This window comes from Scyliorhinus torazame, chromosome 11, assembly GCF_047496885.1.
Source record: "Scyliorhinus torazame isolate Kashiwa2021f chromosome 11, sScyTor2.1, whole genome shotgun sequence".
In the NCBI taxonomy this organism is placed as follows: domain Eukaryota; kingdom Metazoa; phylum Chordata; class Chondrichthyes; order Carcharhiniformes; family Scyliorhinidae; genus Scyliorhinus; species Scyliorhinus torazame.
The window spans coordinates 27424369-27445972 of record NC_092717.1 but is presented as its reverse complement, the minus strand read 5'-3'; the positions used below and the strand labels follow the sequence as shown (position 1 = coordinate 27445972).

At 44.5% G+C, this 21604-nt stretch overlaps 1 protein-coding gene across 1 annotated transcript in view; it reads left to right on the top strand.

Annotated features, from left to right (window-relative positions):
* Positions 1 to 21604, top strand: part of atp6v1c1a (ATPase H+ transporting V1 subunit C1a) — a 116419-nt gene that overhangs the window by 36487 nt on the left and 58328 nt on the right. Inside the window, exon 4 of the mRNA XM_072467071.1 lies at positions 2724 to 2809. Coding sequence (XP_072323172.1) covers positions 2724 to 2809 — 86 coding nt within the window. The remainder of the gene's footprint in view (positions 1 to 2723; positions 2810 to 21604) is intronic.

The following is a 21604-nucleotide window of genomic DNA, read 5'->3' as shown; positions in this document are numbered from 1 at the left end:
CCATGCTACCCCGAATCATTCATATCAATAAAACTATCAACTTCAAATGGTAGGAACAAAATAAGGATATATGCTTCGATTGGATGCATGCAACTCTTCACATGTCCTTTATTTATATGCATATCACCTTACAAGAAAGGCTTCGAGTAATTGAAAGCACACTCACCTCTGGGTCAGAGGTTTGTGGGTTCAAGTCACGTTCCAGGACATGAGCGCAAAGGTCAAGATTAAACACTCCAGTGTACTACTGATGGAATGCTACCCTGTTGGAAGTGCTACCTTTTTTGGTGGAACTTTAAACCAAGGCCCCATGTGTTCCTTCAGGTGGATGTAAAAGTTCCCAAGCTACTATTTTGAAGAGGAGCAGGGCCATTCAATCAATGTGATGAAAACACATGATCTGGTCATTATCACTCCTGCTTGTGAAAGCTTGCTGTGCACAAATTTTCTTCATTAAAATAGTGACTGCAGTTCAAAAGTACATTATAGGTTCTCAAGCACTTTGGGATGACCTGTGGTCATATAATGATGTGCAGGTTAGGTGAGGTTATGGGGATAGGGCAACGGGGGATGGTTGGGGGTCGAGTGCTTTTTCAGAGGGTCGGTATAGACTCAATGGGCCGAATAGTGGCCTCCTGCACTGCAGGACTTCTATAAACACAATTTCTTTGCTAGAACAATGAAAATTATGTGGTGATATTATCACGTTTAATTGTTGTGAGATGATGGTATCTGATAATGATGCTGCTTCTTATGAAGACTGATTTCAGACAAGAATGTTTGAACAACATTTAGACCAGATCTCCTGTGAATTTTAAGGTGGTATATATTTAGGATTTTCTATTGGAACTAGTGACCTTGCAAGAGGCTTATGGAGTGTCCAACCATATCTTGCTGCATTACCACTTTGCTATTTATCTGATCTAATTTGTAGTTCATTTGTTGTTTGTCACTGAAGTGATAATGTAGATTTGGAAAATGCAATATGTTTGCTATTCAAAATAGTTGAATGCATCCTTTCCTTCAGAGCAGTGTCAGTAAGTTTGTTGAATATCAACATTTAGATGTGAAGCCATTTTTTTAATATAAAGAGATGCTTGTGGAATCTAACGGAGAGGTGATCTAATTTTTATTCTGGGTTTAAAATATGTCGATCACATCTAGCTTTGACATTAAGTGTGTTTTGTATTTGAGAAAGTTAAAACATCATTTTAACTTGGAAAAAATGTGACAGGTTTAAAGTGTATTGAATAAATTGGGATGAACGGAAATTCAGAATGTAAAACGCTCTTAACTTGGGACATGCTTTTGACAAGCTGTATGCTGACCTATTATTAGAATCAATCTGTGTTAAATCTCGGGCAATCTAAAATTGTTTCGTCCAGTTGGGTTGATTGGAAATCCTTTTTAATGTGCGAACGTCAGCTTGTCATTTTGAAAATTTAATTTATTTGTGCTGTTATTTGATTCCTAGCTTCAGAATCAAACCAATTTAAATTACATTCCCTCATGTTGAGTGACTGGACAATTTCAGTCCACAGTGCAAAAGTGCATTTAATTTCATAGTACCTGTCGCAAAGTTTTAACCCAATATTTGTCAAATGTAATTTTTTTTCTTTTGTCTATAGATGTAGTGAGATACTGAAGTAACGATGTACATTTGGAAAGTTTAATATGTTTGTCAATCAAAATAGTTGAATGCATCCTATCCTTCAGAGTAGCAGCAGTGAATTTGTACTATATCAACAAAGCAAGTCTGATGATGAAGCTGAAACCATTGTCGATTGTCATAAACTCCTGTGGTTCACTGTCCTTTTAGGAAAGGAAATCTGTTGTCCTTACCTGGTCTGGCTGTTATGTGTCTACAGATCCACAGCAATGTTGGTTGACTTTTAAATGCCCTCCGGGATGGGCAATAAATGCTGGCCCAGCCAGCAAGGCCCACATCCCATGAACTTATAAAATAAAAATTAGATGTGAAGCCAAATGTTTTTTATTTAAAGAGATGGTTGTGGAATCTAATGAACAGGTGATTTCATTTTTATTCTGGGATTGAAGTTAAAGTATGTCGATCACGTTTTAGCACAAGGCCTAATTCTTACCCATCAGGTAATGTGTTGAGCCTTACTATGGAAAAGTAAGTTATTTTTGTAGAACTGATTGATTTTCTAAGCCATGTAAGAGGGCAATAAGCGCAAACTATGTTGTGTGAACTAGAGTCACATAGCGGTTCGATCAGGTGTGTCTCTAAAGAGAATGAACTTGTTGGTGTTTTGCAACAATCCTACAGCTTTCATTAAACCAAAATTAAATAACAAAACAAATTACCAGACTTACTAAATTTAATTTTGGTGAAATTTGTACACTCAGCTTATCAGTTGCTTGGCTAGTGTGCTAACTATGTTACTGTTCCTAAAATGGAAGTTAGGATTGGATTAGATTTGTTTATTGTCACGTGTACCGAAGGTACAATGAAAAGTATTTTCCTGCGAGCAGCTCAAACAGATCATTTCGTACATGAAAATAAAATAAAAATAAAATACATAATAGGGAAAAGATTAGTACAGTTATAAGAGATGTAAAAGAGGATCTGTTTGGAAGAGCTCGCAGAGAGTCCAACGCCATCTTGGATCACTTTGGTGCACAGGAAAAATACTGTATTTTATCCAGTTTAGATATATTGGTAAAATATGTGACACTTGTTCTGGCCTTTTATTTTTCAGTGTGGTGAAGAAGGTGGCCCAGTACATGGCTGACGTATTGGAAGACAGTAGGGACAAAGTACAAGAGAACCTTTTGGCCAGTGGAGGTAAATGGGAAAGCCACTGAGTTATAGCTGGCTGTTGTATTTTGTATTTGTTGCAGCTCTTTGTAACAGTTGTAGAAACTGCATTCTGTCCTGTGTTTCATGCATCAATGAATGTTGTATCTGTAACTGAGACTGGTGACTCAGTTGTCTTGTCATTGTGATGGGATTATTTGATCAGTGCTGTGGTTTAAGTTTCAGAAAGTTCACTAGTTTTTGTTTTATTACAGGCAACAACCTGCATCCTAAAATAGTCATTCATCGCTTGGAGTAGATCATATCAACTAGATCAGGAAATGCTATTAATTTGGTACATAAGTAGGCCATTCAACCCTGTTCTGCAATTGGGATCATGGCTGAATGAATCTTAGCTCCATCTATCTGCCTTGGCCTCATATTCCTTAATACTCTTGCCGATTAATTTTAAACCTGAGGCTAATAGATTTTTATAAATTGAGATATGGCTATAGCATTCAACAGTTCTACCAGCAGAAAGACTTTCTCTAGCCTTCTGATTTGTTTTAATATCTTCAAAACCTCAATTAAATAAAGCCTTAACCCTCTGTGTTCCACCTAGCTTATGTAATCACTGCTGATACTTGAGCGCTCGGAGCTCTGGTAACCTTCTGGTGAATCTCTCCTTACCCCTTCTTGGATTAATGTATCCTTTCTGTGCAATACATAGATTTGCCTCGAGTACCACTCACTAGCTTTTCCTCTAGTAACTGTCTCCTGCATGGAACTTTATTGAATGCCTTCTGGAATCCAGAACTGTATCACTAGACGGTGGTCTCTCTTTTACTTCGACAAAAAGTTCTGTTTGGTTTGCTGGATAGGACATATCTTTTATAAATCCATGTTGGCAGTCTCCAATCAGTTAAATTTCTCTTAAATGTTTGGTCACTCTGTCCTTAGTAATAGATTTGAATAATTTCCATCCAACGAATTATGGACTGCTTGCTCTCTCTCTCTCTCTCACTCTGAAAGGTGATATACAACAGATAATACAAGTCAGAACTGGACTGAACATAGAAAGTTCAGAGGGGGACTGAAAAAAGAATTGAGAAGCAAAGAGCGAGTATCAGAAGAGCAGCTAACCTAAAAGGAATCCAAAAGTCTTCTATTGGCATATAAATAGTAAAATGATTGTAAGAGGGCGGGGCGATTGTGGACCTAAGCTTGGATCTATCCATGGAGGCAGAGGTACTAAATGATTACTTTGCACGTGTCTTTACTAAAGAAGAAGATTCTGCTACAGTCATCATGAAAGAGCAGGTAGTTGAATACTGGATGGGCTACCAAAGGATGTATTGGAGATGCTAGCTTTACTCAAAGTTGATAAACCACCAAGACTAGATTCATCAGGGCATGCTGAGAGAAGTTTAGGTGGAAATTGTGGAGACACTTGTGATAATCTTCCAATCCTACTTCAGAAACAGTGATGGTGCTAGAGGATTGAAGAATTGCAAAGGTTACACCCTTGTTCAAATAGTGTCTTAAGGATAAATCCAACTATAGGACAGTCGCTTCAGTGATGGGGAAACTTTCAGAGACAATAATCCAGGACAAAATTATCAGTCACTTGGACAAGTGCAATTTAAGTAAAGAAAGCTAGCACTGATTTTTTGTGTGCAAATTGTGTTGAACTTGATTGAGTTGTTTGATTCGATGCTAAGAGTTTGAGGATAACATGAGAGAAATGGCGCGTTGGACTTCCAAAAGTTGTTTAATAAAATGCCACGTAAATAAGCTTGCCACAAAAGTTGAAGCCCATGGAATAAAAGTAGCAGCACCGATATAAAGTCAGATGAGTGCCAGGAGAGTAGTGGTGAATAGTTGCTTTTTTGGGACTGAAGGAAGGTATGCAGAAGTGTTTCCCAGAGATTGATATTCGGGCCACGGTTATGCTAATTATCTAAACTTAAGCACAATTTCAAAATTTGCAGATGACGCGCAACTTTAAGGTATTGCGAACTATGAGGAGAATGGTGTAGACTTCAAGAGGACCTAGGCGGGTGGAATACGCAGATATGTGGCAGATGTAATGCACAGAAGTGTGAAGCAATAATCTTGGTAGAAAGAACAAGGAAAAGTAATACAAGATTGTTGCAGCAACAACTTGTGTTACGTAGCACCTTTTAATGTGAAGATGTTTCACAGGAAAATTATGAAACAGCGCATGACACTGAGCCACCTAGGCATACAATTGGCCAGATGGCTAAAAGCTTGATTGAAGAGGTGGGTTTTAACGAGTGTCTTACAGGAGGAAAGTGAAGTGGAAAACTGCAGCGAGGGTATTCCAGAACTTGAGATAGGCAAGACCAGATATGTTGGAGGGTTGTGGGGCAATAGATAGGGAGGGGTAAGACCACGGTAGGATTTGAAAACAAGGACGAGAATTTTAAATTCAGGACAGGAGCCCGTTTAGGTCAGTCAGGATAGGGGTGATGGGCGAACAGGAGTTGGTGTGAGTTAAGATGTGGACATAATGCAATATTGCTCCTTTTTGTCCCTTTTTTTTCAACGAACCTCATTGACACAGAAGTTACAGTGCAGAAGGAGGCCATTCGGCCCATCGAGTCTGCACCAGCTCTTGGAAAGAGCCCACACCTCCACCCTATCCCCATAACCCAGTAGCCCCACCGAGCACTAAGGGCAATTTTGGACACTGAGGGCAATTTAGCATGGCCAATCCACCTAACCTGCACATCTTTGGACTGTGGGAGGAAACCGGAGCACCCGGAGGAAACCCACGCACACACGGGGAGAACGTTCAGACTCCGCACAGACAGTGACCCAAGCCAGGAATCGAACCTGGGACCCTGGAGCTGTGAAGCAATTGTGCTAACCACTATGCTACCGTGCTGTCCTTGCCTGTTCATTTTCTTCCATTTTATTATTGTAAAACTTTGTTCATCTTTATCTTTCCTTTCATATCACTTTTCTTGCAGCTTTTACCATTATCCTTTTGACTCTTCATGTTCTCTGCACCTCTCCCACTCCCTTGTTCTTTGCACTTTGTTGTGCACTTTCCGTGGTATTTTTATTATCTCTCATCCCTTTTGTCAACCATGATTGTTTCATTTATAACTCAAACTTTCACACCTTGGCAAGTATATGCTGGTTCTGTATTAACTAATTTCTTCTTTGCACACTTCCCATTGCAATGAATCCTTCAGTTCGAAGGACAAAGTTTTTTTCCCCTGTAACTCAGGCAAGACCGACAGGAAAAATTCCATTCAACTTTAATTTTTGTCCAGAAAGTCAATGTCCTGCTTTGGGATTGAAGTTTGTGGTTAGGAATTTTATGGATAGTCCAGGCATTAATTTGCTGTTACTGCAAAATGAATTAGGAAATGGCTACAATTGGATGAAATCCAATATTAATAATGATCCATAACTCTGCTTACAGAACGGATCATAACATTTACTATGAAGAGACCAAATTTATCCATTCCAGTTACACATTTTCTGAACATTTTATCGATATTGTTCTTCACGTTGAAACTTGAACTTGTTTAAATATATTCTTGCAATTCTGGCCAAAACTTCTTGTTTGATTTTAAAGGATTATAATCCAAATTGTTGGAAGCTGATCTACAATATTTATTTTTTTGGTATCCTTCTGTCCTTGATCCATTTATTTCCATGCTGTTCATAAATGATTACCTATTAATGTTTTAAAAAAAATAAATTAATTTACAGTACCCAATACTTTTTTTTTCCAATTAAGGGGCAATTTAGCGTGGCCAATCCACCTAGCCTGCACGTCTTTGTGTTGTGGGGGTGAAACCCATGCAGACACGGGGAGAATGTGCAAACTCCACATGGACAGTGACCCTGAACCGGGATCGAACCTGGGTCCTCAGCGCCGTGAGGCAGCAGTGCTAACCACTGCGCCACCGTGCCGCCCTTTACCTATTCATGTTTGTTTCAAAGCTGAAGGTTTTATATAGACAGATCCATTTTATTATTCATTGCCTGTTTTTTTGTTCGATTATCACAAGCATGAAAGTCAATGTTGCTAACGTATTGTTCTTGTGGGAGGAGAAATACGCTACAGGTGTGTTTACTTTTCGTGGTTGGTCATGTATTTTTTTGGATACACTGCGGCTCCACTGCTTCACACGTCCCAAGACAGGGATCTGTCTCTCGGTGCACTAAATTCTCTTCTTGTAGCTGAGGACACACTCCCTAGGCATAGTTACATATATTAACCCCACGTACAAGTACGTTGAACTGCTGGTTGATAAAATGATGCTCTTGTGAGAATTTGGTTTGGTTTCAAGCTAAGTTTGGATATTTTGACATGTCCAGTTTAGTGCAGGTCCACAAACCAGAATTCTGCCTTGACATCGACATTTTAAAAATTTACATTTGTTGAATAAATGCTTGCTTAACCCTAACTGTCTCCGAATTGGCTTTATCAATGTCAACAGATAGACTTGTGCATACATCCAGTGTGTACATCCAGTGTGTACCTCCAGAGGGGAAAAAAAAGTTTTTATTTGTGTTTGCAAGTGCACATTGTGCATGGGCATGTGTGCATCAGAGTTTAGAAACTGTTTTATGAACAGCCAGCCGTGTAAGTGGGTCAGCCTGACCACAGTGATTTAAAAGTTGTTCCCTGATGGTGACACTAGTTCTCACTCAGAGCTTAGGATGGTTATGTAACAAAGCTTCTGTAATCATGAGCTTATTTGTATTATTAAATAATCAATGTGAAATATTCTGTGTGGTTGTAGTGCAGGAGTAATGCCAAAATACACTTAAGGTAAACCATTGTCACAAGTTAAACTGGCCTTATGGCAGAAATTATCCCACTTCCAATTACTTTCTGCTCCTCCAACTGGATTTCTGTGGAAAGCTTGTAATTAAAGGCAGACAATTTTATGGTGAACTAGCCTTTGCTTTCTCTGCTGCCAACTTGTATTAAACAATCTTAACATCTTTGGCCCCAAATCAATCTCCTTGCACTAATTCCATCACCATCATGGTCCATAATGTCAGACTGAACCAGATTGTTTGCATTACTAAGTTCCATTTGACCACTAGCTGTGCTTCCAACCACAACAAAATGACTGTCCACTTCTGTCCTTGTAAAATTGTCCACTTCCGCCTCAGTCTATCTGCTGCTGGACCCCATTATCTACTATTCTAATAATCACCTGACTGACATGCCATTATCTAAATTTCAGCTCATTTAAGGATTGCTCCTGTCCTGTACCAGTTTCCCACTCGCCTATTCCCCTGCACTTGCTAACCTCATGATGCCTCCAGTTTAAAATTCTAATTCTCATGTTTAAATCCCATCCTGGGCTCTACAGTCCTTATTTCCGTCACCTCTTACAGATCCTTCCCTCAAAGTCTTCTGGCTCCAGCCTTGTGTACTTCCCACACCCTATGCCCAGCATTGGTACCTGCGCATTCAGTCTTTTTGGCCAAACCTAAATATTCTGCCATAAACACTGTTCCTAATTTGACTCAATGAGCTTCAAACTACTCACTTACATCCTCAATCAAACCACCTGTCAGCTCATCTGATAAAACCCTTACCTGTGCCTTTGTAACCTCCTGACATGGGCGTTCTTTTAAAAAATCTTTTTTTATTGGTTTCAGTTTAATCATTTACAGTAACATGTGTATAATTATGTTAATATCTATATACAGCTAAATAAATGAAAAGAAAGAAAAGAAAAGGACACACTGGGTCGACAAATTTGGTGTGTACAACGGAAAAGTAATCAGGAAACGTAATCATGTGGGGCAGACAGTTAGTTCTGTTTCCCCGATACAAAATCTATGTACATGCATGGGGGCACCCTGTTTGCGAGCCCCCGGTGGTTGGTTTGTTCCCGTCTTCGCTGCCTCCTGGTATAAAATGCACCAGGAGTCGGCTGGACATGTTTTGTTTCTGCCGTTGTAGTTGCCTCCCTATTTGCCCATCGCCTTTCAGTTCGCCGTTTCTGCTTCCCTGTGTTTCCCCTGGCGTATCTCTCTCTCTCTCTCTTTCTTCCCCCCCCCCCCCCCCCCTCTCCCCCGCTTATTGGTTGCTGGTCATGAACAGGACTTGGAACAAGCTGGTGAATAGCCTCCACGTGTTGTGGAAGCATTCCTCTGAACCCGGAACGCTGTATTTTATTTTCTCCAATTTAAAAAAAACTCTGTCAAGTCGGACAGCCAGTCTGCGGTGTCGGGGGGCTGCCAATCCAGCCTAGCAGGAATCTTTGGCGGACAATAAGGGAGGCGAAGGCTGCGGCATCTGCCCCTCTCCCCAAAGAGCTTTGGCTGCTCTGATACCCTGAAGACATCCACTAGTGGGCATGGCTCCACTCTTACCCCACAACCTCGGACATAGCCTCGCAGAAGTCTGTCCAGTACCCGACAAGTCTAGAACAGGACCAGAACATGTGTGTTGGCCGGGCATCCCTGGCAGTGTTTGCATTTGTCCTCCATCTCCAGGAAGAACCCGTTCATTAATCTTCTGATTAGGTGTGCCCTGTGTACCATCTTTTAGCTGCGTTAGGCTCAGCCCCGTGCATGAGGAGGTGGAATTCGCCCTATGCACTGTTTCGATCCAGAGTTCTCCCCCATCTCTCTGCCTAATTCTTGCTCCCACTTTTTCCATGTCTCGTAAAGAGGTAAACGTACCTCCTCTAGTAGCCATCCGTACATGTCGGCGCAGTTACAGTCCTCTAGTTGGCCTGCGGTCAGAGTCTGTCCAATAGGAAGTGTCCTGGTAGCTGGGGGAACGTTGCCGCCTCCTTTCAGAGGAAGTTTCTGACTTGCATGTATCGTAGCTCCTACCCTTTTGGGTGTTGGAGCTTGTCCGTAAGTTCTCCAGGGTCGCTAGTCTGCGTCCACCTATAGATCCCCTACTGTCAGTATCCCTTTGTCCTGTCTCCACCTGTTAAAGGAAGTGTCCATGGCCGCCTGGGATGAATTTGTGGTTCTTGCTGATGGGGGCCACAATGGACATCACAGTCAGGAATCTTTCTCCATTTTGACCCATTCCACTCCTGGCTCCTTTACCCACCCCCAAACTCTTTCTGTGGTAGTTGCCCAGTCGTAGAATAGGAGGTTTAGGAGGACAAGTCTCTCTCTTCTTTCCCCCCCCCCCCCCCCCCCCCCCCCCGAATATTCCTCCTCCTTTTGTAGCACATTTTTCCTCATCCCTCCCCCACCCCCTTCTCCCACAAATGTCATTATCAGTTTGCCAACTTTAGAAAAGAGTGCCTTGAGGATGAAGATCAGGAGGGATCGGAACAGGAAAAGGAAAGTGGGCAGCATGTTCATGTTGATGTTCTGTAGTCTCCCTGCCAGGGAGAATGGGAGCGAGTCCCTCCTCTCTCCCATCTCTCTCTTCTCTTTCTCCCCCCCCCCCCCCCCATTATTTCTCCCATGCTGGCCAGGGGGTTTAAGACGTAGAGGAGCAGGTCACCAACATGACTGTTATAATGCACTACTGGCCAGCCTTTCATGTTCTACCCATTGTGTTATTTAGTATTTACAATCTTCCGTTCTATCCCATTTGTGAATTTTGCGTTTCCTTGCCCATTATTTGTGGCACAGTTCTTGCTATAGGTATCCCAAATAACGTGAACCCTAAAATTCCACCTCTGTTATTCTGCTGCAAGGACATCATAGTTGTATCGGTTCACATCTTTGCACAGTGTCTTCGTGTAGGTATCCAGTGTAACGGCGCTGGACAGCAGTGAGACATAGGAACCCTAATTTAATTTCCTTTCATAACCTGAGACACTGAAGCCACTTGTTGCAACCCTGACCAGCTGAGATCAGTCAACTCTGTCAAGATTGGGGATGGAATCCAGGGCCCCACAGTCTGCCTAACTCCGCTTCTTGTTGCTTTAAGTAGCTCCCTCATTGGTGAGACAATTGTAGGTTATATGGACTTCTGTTCTCTTTTCTTTCGGAACAGGTACGCTGGCAGTGCAGGGATCAAACATGTGACTTTGGCGTTATTAGCATCAGGCTCTAACCATCTGAGCTAATCGTTTAAATTCCATTAGTGGCCTTCAGTTACGTGTTTGTTTTCAAATAATTTATGGCATCCATTACCATTCTAATATTAATAGGACAGTACGAATTGTTTCATGTTGAATTTAAACTTTCAAATGTTGAATATACATAGCAACGACATGATTACTTGCGTTTGATCTTTTTCGATGAAATGGAGTACATTTTTCACGTGGCTAAATTCTTGTGATATGATTTGGCTACTTATCACGTTTTATCTGTGCTATTTTTATATTTTTCCACCTTGCTGCAATGTAAAGTTCGGTTTACAAGGTTAATTCTTAAGATTCTAGTTACTTAAGACTATATAGCTTTATTCCTATACACAGTTTTATTTAATTAATTAACAAAGTTTTCATGACTGTAGGTCAAGCTTACATACAAATTTGAGATGGAAAAGGAAAGCCATTTGGTCCACCCTAACTCTCCCACTAACATTGAAGCTGCAGCCTGAGCCACATGTTCAACTCACTGAATGATTCCTTCAATTCTTCATCTCTTTGTGTGAAATATTTGCTGCTGAATTGCTCTTTTACCACTTTGTCATTGTGCTCTTGAGAAGTACAGTTATGGTTTAATTTGCAACTGTAATAGAGTAAACAATAGACCGGATTTACTTGTAGTCTGTCTAGCTAGACCATGAATAATTTTAATGTTCTGCTTTGGCAGTATAATTCAAAATTATATTTGCTGTGTTGATTGTTACTGCATAATGAGTTAGATATGTTACGTACAACATCTGGGGCGAGATTCTCCGACCCCCCCGCCGGGTCGGAGAATCGCCGGGGGCTAGCGTGAATCCCGCCCCCGCCGGTTGCCGAATTCTCCGGCACCGGAGATTCAGCGGGGGCGGGAATCGCGCTGCGCCGTTTGGCGGGCCACCCCCAGCGATTCTCCAGCCCGGATGGGCTGAAGTCCCGCTGCTAGAATGCCTGTCCCGCCGGCGTGGATTAAACCACTTCTCTTACCGGCGGGACAAGGCGGCGCGGGCGGGCTCCACGGTCCTGGGGCGGGGCGATCTGGCCCCGGGGGGTGCCCCCACGGTGGCCTGGCCCGCGATTGGGGCCCACCGATCCGCGGGCGGGCCTGTGCCGTGTGGGCACTCTCTTCCTTCCGCCTTCGCCACGGTCTCCACCATGGCGGAGGCGGAAGAGACTCCCTCCACCGCACATGCACGGGGATGCCATGAGCGGCCGCTGACGCTCCCGCGCATGCGCCGCCCGGCAATGTCATTTCCGCGCCAGCTGGCGGGGCACCAAAGGCCTTTCCCGCCAGCTGGCGGGGCGGAAATCAGTCCGGCTCGGGCCTAGCCCCTCAAGGTTAGGGCTCAGCCGGTCAAGATGCGGAGGATTCCGCACCTTTAGGGCGGTGCGATGCCGGACTGATTTGTGCCGTTTTTGGCGCCGGTCGGCGGACATCGCGCCGATTACGGAGAATTTCGCCCCAGATTTCCTATTCAGTTTCTCACTGTTGTCTGATGGGTGGTAATTGCCGTGCTAACCAAATCAAAAAGTGCAACGTGCCAAACTATCACAATGATGTTCAATTTGTATTTTACCATGAAAAAATGCATGCTGAAATCAGGAGTCACAAATTTCCATAACACTTTTGGCAAGTTAAAACATATTTTTTGAGGAAAAACTTTTTTTTTTTTTTTAAAGATATTTTATTAAAGTTTTCAAACACAATTTTTCCACCCTACAAATCAACATGAAAGATAACACATTAACTAATAAGTAACATTATTTAAATAAAATAGTGACCTAACAAAGTAACAAAAAATAGTGCCCCCCCCCCTCCACCCCAACCAGGTTGCCCCCCCCCCCCCCCCCCCCCCCCGGGTTGCTGCTGCTGACGATCTATTTTCCCTTAACGTTACGCGAGATAGTCAAGGAACGGTTGCCACCGCCTGGAGAACCCCTGTACCGATCCTCAACGCAAACTTCATCCATTCCAGTTTTATGAACTCCGCCATATCGTTTATCCAGGCCTCCACGCCGGGGGGTTTCGCTTCCTTCCACATAAGTAAGATCCTTCGCCGGGCTACCAGGGACGCAAAGGCCAGAATATCGGCCTCTTTCGCCTCCTGCACTCCCAGCTCCTCCGCTACCCCAAATATAGCTAACCCCCAACCTGGCTTGACCCGGATCTTCACCTTTGAAATCACTCTTCCCACTTCTCTCCAGTACTCATCCAGTGCCGGACACGACCAAAACATATGTGTGTTGTTCGCCGGGCTTCCCAAGCACTTCCCGCACCTGTCCTCCACCCCGAAGAACCTGCTCAGCCTCGCTCCCATCATGCGTGCTCTGTGTAGAACCTTGAATTGTATCAGGCTAAGCCTGGCACACGAGGAAGAGGAGTTTACCCTACTTAGGGCATCAGCCCACAGACCCTCCTCAATCTCCTCCCCCAGCTCTTCTTCCCATTTTCCCTTCAGCTCCTCTACCATCGCCTCCCCCTCATCTCATCTCCTGATATATTTCGGACACTTTGCCCTCCCCGACCCATACCCCCGAAATCACTCTATCCTGGATCCCCTGTGTCGGGAGCAGCGGAAATTCCCTCACCTGTTGCCTCATGAACGCCCTCACTTGCATGTATCTAAAGATATTCCCCAGGGGGAACTCATACTTTTCCTCCAGCGCTCCCAGGCTCGCAAACGTCCCGTCAATAAACAAATCTCCCAATCTCCTAATTCCTGCCCGATGCCAGCTCTGGAACCCTCCGTCCATCCTTCCTGGGACAAACCTATGGTTGTTCCTGATCGGGGACCACACCGAGGCACCCGTCACACCCCTATGTCGCCTCCATTGCTCCCAGATCATTAAGGTTGCCGCCACCACTGGGTTTGTGGTGTACCTTTTTGGGGAGAGCGGTAGCGGCACCGTCACCCGCGCCTTTAGGCTCGTTCCTTTACAGGACGCCATCTCCAGCCTCTTCCATGCCTCCCCGTCTCCCTCCCTCATCCACTTGCGAACCATCGCCACATTGGCGGCCCAGTAATAATCGTCCAGATTCGGCAACGCCAGTCCCCCTCTGTCCCTGCTGCGCTGCAGGAACCCCCTCCTTACCCTCGGGGTCTTCCCTGCCCACATGAAACTCATAACACTCCTATCTATTTTCTTAAAAAGGGCCTTAGTGATCAAAATGGGGAGACATTGAAACACAAAAAGAAACCTTGGGAGCACCATCATCTTGACCGCCTGCACTCTGCCCGCCAGTGAGAGCGGCAGCATATCCCACCTCTTGAAATCCTCCTCCATCTGCTCCACCAGCCGTGTCAGATTGAGTTTGTGTTTAGTTTCCCAGCTCCTGGCTACCTGAATCCCCAAATAGCGGAAGCTCCTTTCCGCTCTCCTTAACGGCAGGCCGTCTATCCCTCTTCCCTGATCCCCGGGGTGTACTACGAAAAGCTCACTCTTCCCCATATTAAGCCTATATCCCGAAAAGTCTCCAAACTCCCTCAATATCTGCATAACCTCTGTCATCCCCTCCACCGGATCCGCCACATACAGCAGTAGGTCATCTGCGTAGAGTGACACTCTAACCACCCCCCTCCATTTCCTAGAGTCTCTCAACGCTATGGCCAGTGGTTCAATTGCCAGCGCGAACAGTAATGGGGACAGAGGGCACCCCTGTCTTGTTCCCCGATGTAACCGAAAGTACTCCGATCTCTGCCGATTTGTGACTACATTTGCCACTGGAGTCCCATATAGGAGTTTAACCCAACTGACAATCCCCTCCCCGAACCCAAACCTCCTCAGCACCTCCCATAAATACTCCCACTCTACCCTATCAAATGCCTTCTCTGCATCCATCGCTGCCACTATCTCTGCCTCCCCCTCCGCTGGGGGCATCATTATCAACCCCAACAGCCGTCGCACATTAACATTCAATTGTCTCCCCTTTACAAACGCTGTCTGGTCTTCATGCACCACCCCCGGGACACAATCCTCGATCCTCATCGCTAGCACTTTTGCCAGCAACTTGGCGTCTACATTCAGGAGCGAGATAGGCCTATATGACCCGCATTGCAGCAGATCTTTATCTCGCTTCAGGATGAATGATATCGTCGCCTCTGACATTGTCGGGGGTAGAGTCTGGCCTCGCTAAAGGTTCTCGCCAGCAGCGGGGCCAACAAGTCCACATACTTCCTATAAAATTCCACCGGGAACCCGTCTGGTCCCGGGGCCTTCCCTGCCTGGATGTTCCCGAGCCCTTTAGTCACCTCGTCCACCCCGATTGGCGCCCCCAGACCTGCCACCTCCTGCCCCTCCACCTTCGGGAACCTTAGTTGGTCCAAAAACTGTTGCATCCCCTCTTTTCCCTCCGTGGGTTGGGACCTATATAGCCTCTCAAAAGGTCTTAAACACCTCATTTACCTTCCCTGCACTCCGCACCGTAGTTCCCGTTTCATCCCTAACTCCCCCTATTTCCCTCGCCGCTATCCTCTTACGAAGCTGGTGGGCCAGCAGCCGGCTCGCCTTTTCCCCATATTCGTATCTCATCCCCTGTGCCTTCCTCCACTGTGCCTCTGCCTTCCCTGTGGTCAGCAGGTCAAACTCCGTCTGAAGTCTTCGCCTCTCTCTATATAGTCCTTCGTCCGGGGCCTCCGCATATCTTTTATCCACACTCAAAATCTCCCCCACTAATCTCTCCCTTTCTTTGCCCTCTTTTTTCTCCTTGTAAGCCCTAATGGAGATCAACTCTCCCCTAACCACCGCCTTCAGCGCTTCCCATACTACCCCCACCCAGACCTCACCGTCATCATTGGCCTCCAGGTACCGTTCAATACATCCCCGCACCCTTCCACAGACTCCCTCATCCGCCAATAGTCCCACATCCAGTCGCCAGAGTGGGCGCTGTTCCCTCTCCTCCTAGTTCCAGATCCACCCAGTGCGGGGCATGGTCTGAAACGGCTATGGCCGAGTACTCCGTTCCTGCCACCCTCGAAATCAGTGCCCTACTCAAAACAAAGAAATCTATCCGGGAGTATACCTTATGAACATGGGAGAAAAAGGAAAACTCTTTGGCCAACGGCCTAGCAAATCTCCACGGATCCACTCCCCCCATTTGCTCCATAAACCCCCTAGGCACCTTGGCCGCTGCCGGCTTTCTTCCGGTCCTGGATCTAGACTGATCTAACCCTGGATCCAGCACAGTATTGAAATCCCCCCCCCATTACCAGGCTCCCTACCTCCAGGTCCGGGATACGTCCCAGCATCCGCTTCATAAATCCCGCACCATCCCAGTTCGGGGCATATACATAAGAACATAAGAACTAGGAACAGGAGTAGGCCATCTGGCCCCTCGAGCCTGCTCCGCCATTCAATGAGATCATGGCTGATCTTTGTGGACTCAGCTCCACTCTCCGGCCTGTACACCATATCCCCGAATCCCTTTATTCTTTAGAAAGGCATCTATCTTGTTCTTAAAAACGTTTAAAGAAGGAGCCTCAACTGCTTCACTGGGCAAGGAATTCCAGAGATTCACAACCCTTTCGGTGAAGAAGTTCCTCCTACACTCCGTCCTAAATCTACCTCCCCTTATTTTGAGGCTATGCCCCCTAGTTCTGCTTTCCCCGACCAGTGGAAACAACCTGCCCTCATCTATCCTATCTATTCCCTTCATAATTTTATATGTCTCAATAAGATCCCGCCGCATCCTCCTAAATTCCAATGAGTACAGTCCCAGCCTACTCAACCTCTCGTCATAATCTAATCCCCTCAACTCTGGGATCAACCTAGTGAATCTCCTCTGCACTCCCTCCAGTGCCAATATGTCCTTTCTCAGGTAAGGAGACCAAAACTGAACACAATACTCCAGATGTGGCCTCGCCAACACCCTAAACAATTGCAGCATAACCTCACTAGTCTTGAACTCCATCCCTCTAGCAATGAAAGACAAAACTCGATTAGCCTTCTTAATCACCTGTTGCACCTGCACACCAACTTTTTGCGACTCGTGCACCAGCACACCCAGGTCCCTCTGCACAGCAGCATGTTTTACCATCTTACCGTTTAAATAATAATCCATTCTGCTGTTATTCCTCCCAAAATGGATAGCGTCACACTTGGCAACATTGAATTCCATCTGCCAGACCCTAGCCCATTCACCTAACCTATCCAAATCCTTCTGCAGACTTCCGGTATCCTCTGCCCTTTTTGCTTTACCACTCATCTTAGTGTCGTCTGCAAACTTTGACACATTGCACTTGGTCCCCAACTCCAAATCATCTATGTAAATTGTGAACAACTGTGGGCCCAACACTGATCCTTGAGGGACCCCACTAGTTACAGGTTGCCAACCAGAGAAACACCCATTTATCCTCTGCTTTCTGTTAGTTAACCAATCCTCTACCCATGCTACCACTTTACCCTCAATGCCATGCATCTTTAGTTAATGCAGCAACCTTTTGTGTGGCACCTTGTCAAAAGCTTTCTGGAAATCCAGATATACCACATCCATTGGCTCCCCGTTATCTACCGCACTGTTGATGTCCTCAAAAAATTCTACCAAATTAGTCAGACACGACCTACCCTTTATGAACCCATGCTGCGTCTGCCCAATGGGACAATTTCCCTCCAGATGCCCCGCTATTTCCTCCTTAATGATAGATTCCAGCATTTTCCCTATAACCGAAGTTAAGCTTACCGGCCTATAATTACCTGCTTTCTGCCGACCTCCTTTTTAAAACAGTGGTGTCACGTTTGCTACTTTCCAATCCTCTGGGACCACCCCAGAGTCTAGAGAATTTTGATAAATTATCACTAGTGCGTTTACAATTTCCCTAGCCATCTCTTTGAACACTCTGGGATGCATCCCATCAGGGCCAGGAGACTTGTCTACCTTTAGCCCCATTAGCTTGCCCAATACTGCCTCCTTAGTGATTACAATCATCTCAATCTTCCTGTACCAGCCTCCCCGAACAGGCGCCGGAATGTGGCGTCTAGGGGCTTTTCACAGTAACTTCATTGAAGCCTACTTGTGACAATAAGCGATTTTCATTTTTCATTTCAAGGTCCTCACCTATCATATCTTTATTTCCATCAGTCACTGGCATGTTATTTGTGTCTTCCACTGTGAAGACTGACCCAAAAAACCTGTTCAGCTCCTCAGCCATTTCCCCGTCTCCTATTATTAAATCTCCCTTCTCATCTTCCAAAAGACCAATATTTACCTTAGCCACTCTTTTTTGTCTTGTATATTTGTAGAAGCTTTTACTATCTGTTTTTATATTCTGAACAAGTTTACTCTCATAATCTATCTTACTCTTCTTTATAGCTTTTTTAGTAGCTTTCTGTTGTCCCCTAAAGACTTCCCAGTCCTCTAGTCTCCCACTGATTTTTGCCACTTTGTATGTTTTTTCCTTCAATTTGATACTCTCCCTCACCTCCTTAGATATCCACGGTCGATTTTTCCCCTTTGTACCGTCTTTCTTTTTTGTCGGTATGAACCTTTCCTGAACACTGTGAAAGATCGCTCGGAAGGTTCTCCACTGTTCCTCAACTGCTTCACCATGAAGTCTTTGCTCCCAATCTACCTTAGCTAGTTCTTCTCTCATCCCATTGTAATCGCCTTTGTTTAAGCACAAAACACTAAGTGTTTGATTTTACCTCGTCATCCTCAACCCTAACATTTACCAGCACGACCTCCATTCCCTGCAATCTACCACTCACTATCACATACCTACCACCGTTGTCCACCACTATATTCCTAGCCTCGAACGACACCCGTTTCCCCACCAATATAGCCACCCCTCTATTTTTCGTGTCCAACCCGGAGTGGAACACCTGTCCCACCCATCCTTTCCTTAACCTAACCTGATCCGCCACCTTCAGATGCGTCTCCTGAAGCATGACCACGTCTGCCTTCAGTCCTTTTAAGTGCGCGAACACTCGGGCCCTCTTAATCGGCTCATTTTGGCGCCTCACATTCCACGTGGTCAGCCGGATTTGGGGGCTGCCCACCAAACCCCCCCACCCGACTAGCCATCCCCTACTCTAGGCCAGTCCCACGTCCAGGTCCCGCGCACCCACCTGTCCCCCAGGCGGCGCACTCCCGTCCCGACCACCTCTTCCCTTGCCAGCTCCCCCTCGCACCCAGCAGCAGCAACTCATCTTGCTTCTTCCTTCTCTTCTCTGCTGCTGCTCCAAAGGATCCTTCGCAATCTGGCCACTACCACCGATCTTTTCCATACACACTAGGGGGGACTCCTTACTTCGTCACCTCACACTGGGTTTGGTCCGAAAAAATTTCCGTTGGGGCTCCCAAAAAGAGCCCAAAAGTCCGTTAGAACGGGAGCTGCCGAAACGTGTGGCTTAGCAGTGCATCGCCGCAATCGGAAGTCCTCGAGGAAAAACTTAAAACACATGATTACATTTACTCAGTTCATATTAGTTATCAGAACATTTGCCCAACAAATTCTTAACTTGGTTAGATTCAAAAATAGACACCTCTTTAGGCAACAGTCTTTATAGAAATATATAAAATAAATTCCAGCAATACCACAAGGCACAACTCACTGTTGCTATAGGGATGATATTTCATTGGGCTTTTTTCTCTATCTCACTTCCTCACTCAGCTGTGGAAATCCAAGACTTTAAACAAATCCCTTTCTGGAACAAACTAACACTTCTCTGGGGTGACTGAAGGTGGCTTTTTTCCCCTCTTCACAATTCTGTTTCAACACAGCACATTGTTCAGGACGTTTCATGGCCACACCCGGCAGCACCACTCCCAACCTGTTCTTAAATATAGTCTTCTCTTTAAAACCGTTGTTTGAAACATATCATTAACTGTCTTCAAAATATAAAAACCTTTCAAGTTCTCTGTTTCCCCCATTCTTGGGTCCTATAAAACGTAATCTCTCCCAAGCTTAGTTATGACCATATCTGAAGTTCTAAACTCCTTCTTACCTCCCTTTGAAATTCAACAACAACAAATCCACATCCTCACTTGTCTCCAAATGCAAATTTCTACCTATGTTGTGTTCACTTTTGTAGATCATCCAACTTGGCTTTGTTCACTTCAAATGCTTGCTTTTCATGGTGTTTGGTCTCAATTGGAATTCCACTCAGTCCCTTGCTTAATTAAGTTAGCCACACACAAACACGCACAGCATTTCCACAGACAAACATGATATCCTCAAATATTAAAATAACATTTCCACCACACTCCCTAAGCTGTTTAAACCCCATAGCATGGGTGAACTTCAGAATTCCAAGTTTTCTTTTTTCACTTGTACGATACTTCATAATTCTAATTTTTAATCACGCGTAATGTGTTGGATTTTGCAAAGGACAGCATTCATTGTTGGCCTCCAGCTCCTCAAAAAACATTTTGTGATCTCTGGTTTGCTTTTCTGCTTTCCTGATGGTATGTTAAATCTGCCGCCAAGTTGGGGTACCTTTTGGCATGCTGTGACAATCACGTCAGCAATCAGCTAATGTTTTCAACCACAAACCAGTGGTTCAAATCACTTTCTGTCCTTCACATTTAATTTACATTTTCAATTAGCAGAATAAATAATTAGATTAAGATGGGTGCTGAAATAAAGTTAAACAGTCTTTCTTAAAAACAATTGTGGCTTTAGTTATCATGTGGAGAAATTGGATATTAAACAATAATAAAATGAGCTTTCCGGAGGCAGTGAGGGTGTTCAACAGTAATTGTGAAATTCATAATTGATTTCAAACCCAGTTACATTCCTTCATAAAGGTGTTAGTTTGTCGAGATTTCTTGACAGCCAGACAAGCAGTGTAAGAGTGGGAGTTCTTGTCAATCCCTAGATTTCCTATTGATTGCAGCCTGGGAGCCCTCAGCAGTCAGCCATGTGGAAAAGAATCATTGACAGCAACTTCTGGATTTCCGTGTCATTCTGTATATATACAGACTCCAGGTGTTGCTCTCAGTTTCATTGAAGTAATGACCATCTCCATTCCCACCTCAAAATCGAGGCCAATATTTTACCTGACTTCCTGGGTGGGTCGATAGCAATCTCTTGCTTCTTGGTATTGTTTGCATTGATTTCGCAAAAGTTTGAAAGAGTATTGTTTAAGACAGTGCTGTTTTCTTTCCCATTTCCCCCACCCCCTGCAAACAAATGACAATTATGCTCCTAACAAGGTTGGAGGTTCTGAGAACATGCACGAACAGATTCAAAAACAGCTTCTTCCCCACTGTCACCAGACTCCTAAATGACCCTCTTATGGACTGATTTCATTAACACTACACCCTGTATGCTTCATCCGGTGCCAGTGCTTTTGTAGTTACATTGTATATGTTGTGTTGCCCTATTATGTATTTTCTTTTATTCCCTATTCTCATGTACTTAATGATCTGTTGAGCTGCTCGCAGAAAAATACTTTTCACTGTACCTCGGTACACGTGACAATAAACAAATCCAATCCTATCCAAATAAATTGTTACTTCTGTATTTTTAAATCCTGTATTTCAGTCAGTTTTATACTCCTTTCCTGGTTTTACATTCAATTCCTATCCTTAAGTCACAACCTTCTTGTGTAGAACGGTAACAAAGGCTTTTTGAGATGCTGACTTGACTGTATAGTGTAGCTTTCTACTATCATTTTTGGATGTTTTGTCAAACTTCCAACAGAGCTTTCTCTTCTAAATAACGGATTGCAATTTACGACAGCCTTGGTTCAAACATGGAGAAAAGAGCTGAATGCCAGACAGAAGGTCAGAGTAACTGCCCTTGCCATCAAGACCGCATTTGACCGAGTCAAGGAGCCCTAG